This window comes from Melanostigma gelatinosum, assembly GCF_949748355.1.
Source record: "Melanostigma gelatinosum genome assembly, chromosome: 2".
Lineage (NCBI taxonomy): Eukaryota > Metazoa > Chordata > Actinopteri > Perciformes > Zoarcidae > Melanostigma > Melanostigma gelatinosum.
Window position 1 is genome coordinate 11,418,813 of NC_136635.1, and position 10,855 is coordinate 11,429,667.

General features: G+C 43.2%; 1 protein-coding gene across 1 annotated transcript; it reads right to left on the minus strand.

The window, feature by feature from the left end:
• Positions 1 to 2,684: 2,684 nt before the first annotated feature.
• Positions 2,685 to 9,803, minus strand: wt1b (WT1 transcription factor b; the record flags this gene model as incomplete). Its single annotated transcript, XM_079290295.1, has 9 exons — positions 2,685 to 3,049; positions 3,201 to 3,293; positions 3,845 to 3,934; positions 4,155 to 4,305; positions 4,390 to 4,495; positions 4,994 to 5,074; positions 6,364 to 6,463; positions 7,251 to 7,373; positions 9,377 to 9,803. 9 exons carry the CDS (start codon positions 9,801 to 9,803, stop codon positions 2,928 to 2,930), a joined length of 1,293 nt encoding a protein of 430 aa, XP_079146421.1. The 3' UTR covers positions 2,685 to 2,927.
• Between the last annotated feature and the right edge of the window lie 1,052 nt (positions 9,804 to 10,855).

A 10,855-nucleotide genomic window follows, 5' to 3' on the forward strand; every position in this document is an offset into this window, starting at 1 on the left:
ATCTGCTACATCTCTGCTCCCTGTGTGAGAAAGTTTACCCTCTAGGCCCCATCTGAGCTCCAGGCCCCCAAGGCTTCTGCATTCCCAAAGCTCCGACACACCGGAGCCCCTCAGGCTCCCTGCTTTACCACAGGGAATACCCCCAAGAACCCCTCGGCCCCTCAGACTGTGAGGAGCAGCAGCTCTGCACAAGAGAGCTAGCCTGAGGGGGAGGGGGGATGCTGTCTGGGAATACAACTAACAACATGCTTCGCGAAACATTTGAACTGTTCTTGACAGCGCCTCCTGTTGGTGTAGCACTGTTTTTGCATGCAGGCCTCCTTGTAGCCCCGTTTAGTTTCCTCTCTGGGGCCTTGACCTTGTTAACAATCCCTCGGGGCTCACAGAGGCCTCCGTGTGCTACATGTGCATTGACCTTTCCTGCTCCCGGAGGTTAAATAATGTCTTTCTGACCCAAAGAAACACATGCGGAGCTTTATGATATTGTTGGATGCACCTGGGACTTCCCTGAATGACTTATTGACAACAATATCACACCTTATCAGACCAAGTAAATTAAAAGACTCAATAGTATGGAGAAAGTCAAGGTTGGAACTTGAACGAGCTGTGCTTGTTTCTTGGCTTTCATTGTGACAGTGAGGTTAAATCACACTTGCATTCAAAAAGAAAGCTTTTTTATGGGGGTTGCACGTGGATATGGAGGCTGTGAAGCTAGCAGGCCTGCTGTCCTACAGATGTCTCGGGCCGTGCGTTACCAGGTGTGCGTCACCTGAGATTACCCACGCTGACACCCCTTAAAGGCAAACAGCCAGAAGTACAGCTGAGGGGGCATCTGGTGGCGTGTGTGCATGCAAGTGTGTATGCGTGTATATGTGTGTGTTCATGCATTCAGATTGGTGGTAACGTTTGGCAGAATGGGACTGAGTGCAGACATTTGTGGGGCGATCAGGTACTTTCTCCCACTATCTCTGATCAGAAATCTATTGAAGGAATGTGGATCAGGGAGATCCATGAAGGAGTGATGTTTCTTTGAACGTGTGCGATAATGATGCGCAGTAATGTATGAGGATGTTTAAAGCATGGGTTCCTCACGCACCGCACAGCCTTGGCAGACTCCAGTTAAGAGTGAACTGGAGTGAGTAAAATGTTGAACTCCGCTGTCCCTCTGATCTTCCTCTTCCTCCTGGGGCCCCTGCAGCGAGAGAACAAAGAGAAGCCGTTCTTAATCAAAGTGCATTGAATTAAGAAGCTGAAAAAAAACCAGATCACAGAGCTAGTACTTCTCTTAGCCATTTAGTGGATTGGAAAACAGCCCGAATCACCACTTCATATGAGTCTGTGACCCTGAAATAGCAGAACGGCATTTTAATCTTTCTGTTCGTTTGGAAAGTGTCAGGATCTTTTATGGAAATAAAAGCAGCAATGCAGAAGCAAAAGTGTGTACGTAAGTGTGTGTTTATGAGTTTGAGAGAATGCCTTCAGTGAATGTATGTTGCAGTTTCTATGTGTGAACATGTAGCCGCCAGCTAAATATACCATGTGCGTGTTTACATTGCTTTTCCAGTGACATCATTAGCCCACAGAGCCATGCAGCTGCTCTATTCTTCATACATTGAGTCATATTTTATTAACCTACCTGCTGTAGCTGAATCATCTCATCTCCGATAGACTTGACTCACAACTCCATCCACATCATGCATATTTGATGGGGCAGGGCCATGCTCTGAACGCGCCTTCCTGTTTCTCACTTTCGTTGATTTTAACATATTTATTGTGGCCACTCAGGGCAAGACTGGTGTGAATATGTACCATATTAAGAATGAAAGCAGTATTATGGGATCAGTCACACTCCAGCACTCACAGCTCAACTCCCATCAGCTGGACTGAAAAGGCTGATACTGCCATCATGTGGCTCGGTGATGTAAAATACCATTCCAAACTGGAGGATATTATTTACAATTGGGACTTTAATGTATGCGCTTTTGTGTGTGTGTGTGTGTGTGTGTGTGTGTGTGTGTGTGTACGCGCATGTCGGGGCCCAGCTTATGTAGAAGGGGCAGTCAGTGAAGTACAGCCAGCTGACACTGAGGTATGTGTCTTTTCTAATGAGATTTACTGGGCTCCAGATGTTCCTAGTTATGAAGATGTGTGTCACAGATTTAGGAGGGTGAGACCTGCACCCTGTCAGAGTTGCAGCTGGGTGCTGTTTCACTGTCTGTCATCCCCCCCCTCATCCCCCACCACCACCACTCATAGGTGGCCTCTTAACCTGACAACACCAACACCTCTTCTCTTTCTCACTCACTAACACACACACACACACAAGCACACACTCTTAAAAGACAACAACGTGAATCAACATTTTATGAACTTAGAAAAAAACATAGAAAATACAAAAGGAACGTCTATAAATGTAAGCAAATACACCACATATGTACAAAGCAATTTAGAGAGTATATATACTGTATGAATATTAAGATTTTCACATTTCCCAAATCAAAAAATCTCAATTTAATAGACAAAAAAAGACACATTGTCTATTTCCTGAATCCAGTTTACATTGTCCAGCACATTTCTAAGGTGACAGAATTTAACAATCAAAAAAGAAGCCAGTGCAAGTGTACTAAAATATCCAAAAGAGTGTATCAACATTTTCCTGATCTCACATAAAAAACAATCTTCTTCTTGGCTCAGGATTACTGTGGCATTGTACCCGCTCAGTTTTTAAGTCAAATAACCAGAACTAGTTCTAGTTGCATCAGGGAGATCTGGGGTTCATCAGAGTCTCTGTCTGAGTGGCTGGCAAAGGGAGGCATCAGCTGGGCTCACCACTTCAGCGAGTCTGGCAAGGCACCACAACCGCTGACCAGGCTCCAGCGTCCTCCTGCACTAGCTGGCACGACATAATGTCACCTTCCTCTCCGTCCTCAGATGGCAGGCTGCAGCTTGGTCAGGTTCCTCTGGTGCATGCTGTGGTGGCGCACCAGCTCGTCAGAGCGGGCAAACTTCTTCTGACAGTTGGACCAGCGGCAGGTAAAGGGCTTCTCACCTGACAAACGAGGAAAAACAAGAGAAATCATTGCTTTAGAGTTAATTCAACTCATGGAAACTTGTGTTTTGTTGTACATGGATTAAAGTAAGGTGTGCCAACAAAAACATCTCATTGGGAAAAGAATGGTAGGAAATAAAGGCATACGCACTTGTTTTACCTGTATGAGTCCGAGTGTGCGTCTTAAGATGATCTGACCGTGAAAACTTTCTCTGACAGGTCTCGCACTGAAAGGGCTTCACTCCTACACAGAGGTGCAAACGGTTGTTTGTTTGTTGAGACAGACATGAGGAGAGGGTGAGGTGAGGGTCAAAGGTTTAAATACACAATGAGATGATCGATCACTGTGGAGGTTTAAATCATTACAAATAAAAATTGTTCAGGGAGATTTTACAGTCCAAACATATTGTTTTTGTTTCGTTGAAAAAACAATTTTTAAATTCAAGTCATTTAAAAATCACACATAATAACAAATTGAATCTTTTGGTACAGCTGTAGTGTCATCTTGTATTATTTTAGTTAGCTGTTACATTTTCTGGTAGGCCTTCTTCAAACTGCCGGGAATACAACCCTGATGGGAATATACAAATTCCTACATTTATTTATTTATCGGCCTAAAAGTAGTCAAATTAAATATACTGAATCTAAAAACACTTGAATCTGCCTATAAAATACCCACCTGGTGTTTTAAAGTATTTTATAATGTGAAACGTGTTGTCTTTTTAAAGACTGAGGTCATGATCTCAGTGGTACGGCCCTGGAGGAAACTCTTACAGTAGCTTGACACCGGTGTACCTGTGTGCCTGCGCTGGTGCCTCTTTAACTGGTCCGAACGAGAGAATCTGCGGCCGCAGTCTGGGAAATCACACTGGTAGGGCTTCTCTCCTGCAAAGTATACCACCCACATCAACAGCTTTATCAATCTACTTTCAACACAGCTGCACACATTCAAACCTGAGCACGAACACTTGTTACTCCCACCGAATACGCCATCCCGATTTAATCTTTTTTAAACTCGACCTCCACAGCCTGTGCGTATTTCTCATTGTAATCTATAAAAAGCAGCAGCTTGAGGCCCGGGCAGGCAAAAGTAAAATCCTCTCACCTGTATGTTTGCGGCCGTGCATCTGCAGATGTGACAGTTTGAAGTATCTCTTGCTGCAGCCAGGATAAGCACATACAAATGGACGCTTTTCATTGGCCTCTGATGATGACCTCACAGCTGGTGGAGCAATACCAGCAACGCGTCGAACATCCTTTAGGAAGGAGAAGTCAGAGGGCTTTGTAGTCGAGAAATTCACTTGTATTTATGTATTGCATGTGTGTTGGCTCTGACTGACCTGAAGTCCTCTGAAGACGCCGTGTGTGTGTATGTGGTACTGGGCACTGACGAGCATGGGTGGAGGAGGGGCTGGGGAGTCACTTTCATAGCTGGGTGGATGGCCACTGTCGGGCAGGAGCAAAATTAGATTGATTAATTAATACACTGAAAAGTGTGAGTGCAGAGTTTTAGCAAAACAAATAATTTGATAGATTTGTCAGACAGGCCGTTAGATGCGGTTGGTAAACAGATACATTCTAAATTGTGCTCATTCAGTTCAATATAGTGAAGGCTAAAACCACAAAGAGTTTAATCTACATGAGAAAAGTCACTCACATACACTTTATAATTACAATTACATCCTTATCACGACTTAACTCGAAAACTGAAGGGCCTTTACTTTGCCAAAATTGTCTTTAAAACATACAATAGAAGCACAAGACTGCACACAAACACACACACAAACATGAATACAGTCTTCTCCACATCCTGATTTCCCTTGGCAGTAGGCCAACAGCCATCTGGTCAAACCCTCCTCTTCCTCCTCCTCCTCTGCACCACCACAAACATTGGTCAACGCTGAAGAATACAGCATGTAATTTAAATGTAAAACAAAGGCTCACCTCTTAATGGAAGATGCCAGGTTGTTCATTTGGTTCCATGTCACACAATCGAGCTGAGATGCCATTTGGTACAGGTTATCACTGAGTGAAACACACAGCACAGTAAAAAAACTAGATTTTCACTCTTTATTTGGTTTGTGACATTTCAAGGCAACTAAAAATGTCCAATCAAAGGGTTATAGAACAAGGTCAGCTCTGAGGTTATGAACGACGAAAGGGAAAATGTATCTTATTTATCTTCCTGTCATTTCTCTTCCTTTGTAAGGATAATGAAGACGTTTCATTCAGGGGAAACTCCAAATTGCTCGCTTATTAACACATCCTGTCCACCCACCACACTCCTCACTGGCTTCATTAAAAAACATGGGCTCAGAGCCATTCTTTACCTTGGCAGATCACACTACCGCAGACACACACACACACACACACACACACACATTGAACAGAAACACACACACTTGGAGATGCAGCACTCTGCGGGGGTGAGTGCCTCCGTGCCTAGTACACCATGGACCAGTGCATGACATCACTCTGTCCTCAGTATCATTAAAGGCGGGAACCAGTTTCGGGGGAATTCTGGACGGCATTCCTTGAGAAGTCCTTGAAGGAAGGATCGTGATGGCTCGCTAATCAGCTCTGAGCTATGTTAAACTGTGGAAAGACTCACTGATATCGAACACATATTCACGCTGTGTATGTGAGAGCGTGTGCGTGTGCATGTCTCTGTGTTTGTTTGAGGGTTTCCAGCTCATGCCATGAAGCTCTAACAGCAGCAACGTCTTCCTTCCTCTTATCAACTTCTGTTCCAGTATTTGGGTTGCACATGTTCCTTTTCTCCAACAACATCGCGGAGCGGCATTCAAAGAATTTCATCCTAATTTACCCTTTGAGATGTTTTGCATCAAAGTGAAAACAAGTTGGAAGCCCATTCAGAGGTTACAACGAGCAGATTCCCAGCCTCTACACCACATCCCCCACTTAACTTTCACTGAACTTGTCTCTTTTACTTTTCCCCTCATTTTTCCTCAGGGTGGACTCAGACACATCAGCAGTAGATCGCTCAGTGTTTGTTTTGGCCTGCTGAGCACCAGTGGGCAGCACTTAACCTCAGAACAAATTAGGATTCAGGATCCAGACAATGCAGAGGCAGACGCAGGGCTTAGCGTCGGATCAGAGAGAGTTCACACTTCTAAAAATTACCAGCAAGTGAGGGAGCTGCATGTGGCGTCGGTGGAAAGAATCTGACATTAATTGATGAGTGAGGAGTCTAAAAAACGTTTGGGAAGAGTGGAATTGTAACAAGAGCAGATTCGAGGTAGCGGGAGTCAAATAAAGCAACAATCGGCGCGTGAAGAATCAAATAAATGTACCTGTTGTAGTTTCTCAGCAGCAGAGCTTGGCTGCTCGGACAGGATTCTGATGGATTGTGGCAACCAAACATGGGAGGAGGAGCAGGGTACTGCTGATCAACTAAAAATACAATCACAAAAGTTGCTTATTTTCTCGATATAATTAATAGATTGTTTTGGTCTCTAAAATGTATTTTTCCAGGAGCTGGCATAGTTAAATGGCTTGTTTTGTCCAACCATCACCACAGAAGACAAAGAAAACAGACACATATTCCCACTTTTAGTTGAAATGATTCAATGATTCATCAATTATTGAAATAGTTGATAATTCATTTTGGCAATTGACAAATAGTTTATGTAAATTTCTAGTTTTCAAAGTTCAGGTTTTCATTGCCCTTTTACAGCGTACTATCCAGTATTAAGCTGAAAACTCCCCCAAAAATGTTTATGTTGTATTTGATGTATATTTCAAGTTTCTTTAGAGCAGACACAAAACACAAAAACACATTTTTTAAATGAATATTAAGACATATGCATACATGCATGCACAGACGCTTCAAAGAGAGAACGGGTCAATCACAAACAGTGGTCCGTTTCAGGTTCATATAGTATATTGGTCCCCAGACAGTTTTTGACATTCCTGCAGAGTCACATGAAGCTGTTTCCTCAAGTTATCATTCCTAAAGTCATTAACCATACGTAGATGCTTAAAGAGCGAGAGGGAGGCTGTGTTTACGTATGCCTGCGTTTATGAATGCGAGACGGCGAGAGATGAAGGAAAAATGGAGAACAGTGATTCTGTTGTGATATGACAAATGATGGGTTACTTATATAACCTTGCCGTGACATGACAGTCTTCCAGTCTGCGAGTCAATTTCGTGAAAAGGCTTCAGGATGGAGACAGTTACCTATGTTGTTTGGCGGTGACAGAGTGTCCTCGTGTTTGAAGGACAGGCTGGAGAGCTGAGGGGTGTGGTGAGACGGAGTGTGACCATAACTGGGGTTGCTGTCTAAACCCACTGCTCCATAGCCTAAAAAAAGGAAAACAAAGAGAGAAGCAATAGTACATTTAAATGATGTTATTTGCCTGGTTGAGTCATTAGATCTCGCAAACAAAGCTTGCAGTATCTGGTCAGTTACCTGGTAATAGATCTTAGACCCTGCAGGGTTACCACAGAGAGACATTCATCAAACTAGTCAATCCTATTTCCTTGTAACATATCCCCACCATCTATCTTTGGCCTTGTGGTTTCAGTATTTATGGCAGGTGGAAAAAGAAATTTGGCAAAAACACCACAGACAGACTGAGATGAGGTACTGGAGAATATGCTCAGTAGAAAAACAAGGTTGAGAAGTGATGAATTGAATGTATGCTGATTAAATTCATTAATTTCTTCACTCATTGACATTATAAGACAGCAATAAATTGTTACGTCTCTTTTTTGGGGGGGGGGGTAGATGGAAAGTTAAAGAAGAATGTTGCATTTGAGAAAGCGATGTGAAAATGATGATAGAAGCATATGCAACACATGTTTATTTTACATGCACAGCATAGACAGGTTGCTATTGCCTGAGTCAGGCCTGTTGAAAGGTTTCTGAAGAAAAATGACTCACAAATTCTTACTTAAATCCCTGCAGCCTGCAGAGCACTACACTGAGTATTCTGTCACTTCATCAAAAATGACATTCCACTGAGCAAACAACGAAAGACTCACTGCATACTGACTCTGAAATTCACATCAGCAGACACATGCAGCCTTAAACCTGACATCTGAGTAGTGAGCCCCAATAGACGACAATCAAGCGTTGTTTACAGCAACCGTAGATCGATCACATCCAGGAAACAGAGATGAAGTTTGACTTCAGATTAAGATTCCAGATAAATAACAGTTGAACTCCCTCTTATCTGTTTTGTGCAGGTCTGTTGGGATTAAAAGATCCCAGAAGTACTGTTTGGAGTAGAAAATCAGGCCCGAAGATTCACAGTTCATCACTTCAAAATGTTCCACTTGATTCTTAGTTTTTGTTTTAGGAATTCTCTGAGAGAAATACTTGGAAATAAAGGTTTGCACTTGTGGTCAAATGTTTTCAATTTCCATTTTTCCATATAACATAAAACAACACGTTTAAATGCAAAACGTTGTCATTTATTTACAATCAGCTGATGAGCGCATTCCGCATCCTTGCCTCCTGTCTTTGGCTCACATCAATTCACTGGATGCATTAAGTCTCCCTAAGTTAAGTTCCCTACAGCTTGTATGACGACTGCAACATTGACAGCAGCAGCTCAACAGGTTATTTACACATGTGTATTTTGTATGAACTTGGTTGGTATGAATACGCGATACTGGATTACCATTATGGTTGCTGTGAACCAGTGCTAGTGCTATCTGTATGTCATTGCTGCTGTTAGACAAGCTTGTGTTTTTAAAACTGTCACAGATATATTGTTAATTGTAGAAAACGACGTGCAGGACAAAGGTCTGTGTGTGCATAAAGTATTATAAAATACTTGAAAATACAATGTACTTGAATTTCATATGGATGCATTAGAGATACCATTCAAAAGTTCATAACTATTGGCATCGCATTTGACAAATGGAGAAAGAATTAATGCAGTAATAAGACCTGGTGAAACCTTACCAATGATCTACCTGCATATATTTATGCTGATGCCGTAACGGCCGTTGTGACTCTGCCAGTGACTGAAAACTTTCATTTCTGCTGCAAAGCCCAGTGCAAAGGAATTGTTATATGTCTGCCAGAGCATCACCAGAAAGCTGTCAAGCTTGTTCCTGACATGGGACAGAATGACCCAGTACAGCACGGAACATCCTGCTAAGTACACAACACTGTTGACAACCCCGAAACACGAAGTTACATCATGATCACATGCAGCAGGAGAAACACAAAAAACAATCTGGATTTTATTGATTAGTGTGTGAAAACATCTGTTCGTCATGTGTTGGTGTCCTGACAAAACATGAAGCTGATGAGAGAAGACAGAGGTGGGAGGGGTAATGAGCAGGCTTACCCTGGTTCCTGGGTGCAGGAGGACTGTCCATACAGCCGGGCAGGTAGGTTCCATTAGGAAACATCAGTGGTTGACCTCCAGTTGGCTCTCCGAAGGCCCCGACTCGACAGGGGCCCGAGCCTGTAAACTGGCCCGAGAAGTGCACTGTGAAGGCCCCGAGTCCACAGTGAGGGTCCTCTATTGGATCAGTGGTCCCCCAACCTGGTTCCTGCTTGATGAGGGAGTGGTGGGAGGGCAGGGAGGGCAGGGAGCTGTAGGGAGTGCCAGGGTGGAGGTCCAGCAGCTGGGTCCACTGGCCACCACCAACGGACATCCCACAGCCGCCACCAGCGCCTGGTAAGGACGGCACAGGAGGCGCTGGAGATAAGAGGGTCAGATCTCGAACATCTGACCCCATCGACATGGCTCCACACGGTTCGGTCAGCATTGGTGAAGGTAGATCGAGACAGTCCAAAGAAGGAGCGATGTTAGTCCGGTGGAAGACACAGCTTAAAAAGTCACACAGTGATGAACTGTAAAGTCTCCTGAAAGTTTAACAAAACACCTAAAAACAGTTAACTGAAGAAGCAAACATCAGCGGTCACAACATGCTATAAGAGCCATCTTTCCCACCACAAGTCAAGAACTGAAGAATAAAAATAAATGCATTAGCGTCGATGACCAAAATGTGCACGCCGAATCTCACGCTCCCTGGGTATCGGCAGTGGGTTTGGAGTGGGAGTCTGTTCGGGAAACAGTGCCTTGTCCCTCTGTCTCTATAATGTCTGACTTTCCTTCCTCTCCTGAAGGCTCAAATACTGCATAACTCATTGGACAGGGGGAGGAGCGAGGGAGGCTGAGAAGGAGATGACTCCCTTGCCTTGCCCCGGTCAGCACAGACTGCACTTCTGCGTAGATTCTGACTAATGTCACATTTGCATGAGCGGGTGTTGCTCTTCATTCTTTGTCCAAGTTCAAGCGTTGCTTATATTCAATGTTTGTGTTAGCGCGTATGAATAAGTGTGTGCAAGACGGAGAGAGGTGACTGTGCTGACACACGAGAAGCAATTAAACAGCCACATGAGTATTAGTTAGTAAGTAGAAGACTAGTTAGAAAAAGTTCACATCTTGTAGCTGTCCATGTAAGTGCATATTCTAATTGTAATTAATTGTTTTGTATGGCTCAGAGATTTGTAAAAATGTAATATTTAATTTTCAATTTGTGAGTCAACACATCCTGCATATCTGTAACAGTACAGATATTCAGAGCTAAATAAAATATGTTTATTTTTCTAAATTCAATTTTAAGAACAGCAAAACTGAAAAAAACATTTTATCTGTACACTATTGACCTCAGCCGTTCATCATCATTTCTGACTCCTCTGACTCATGTGTTTTTATGAAATATACCCCACTTTCAAAATAAGTTACCAAATGGATAAGGCAACGCTATGAACACAAGAGACGACACGTCTGAGTATATGGTTAGATCTTATATGT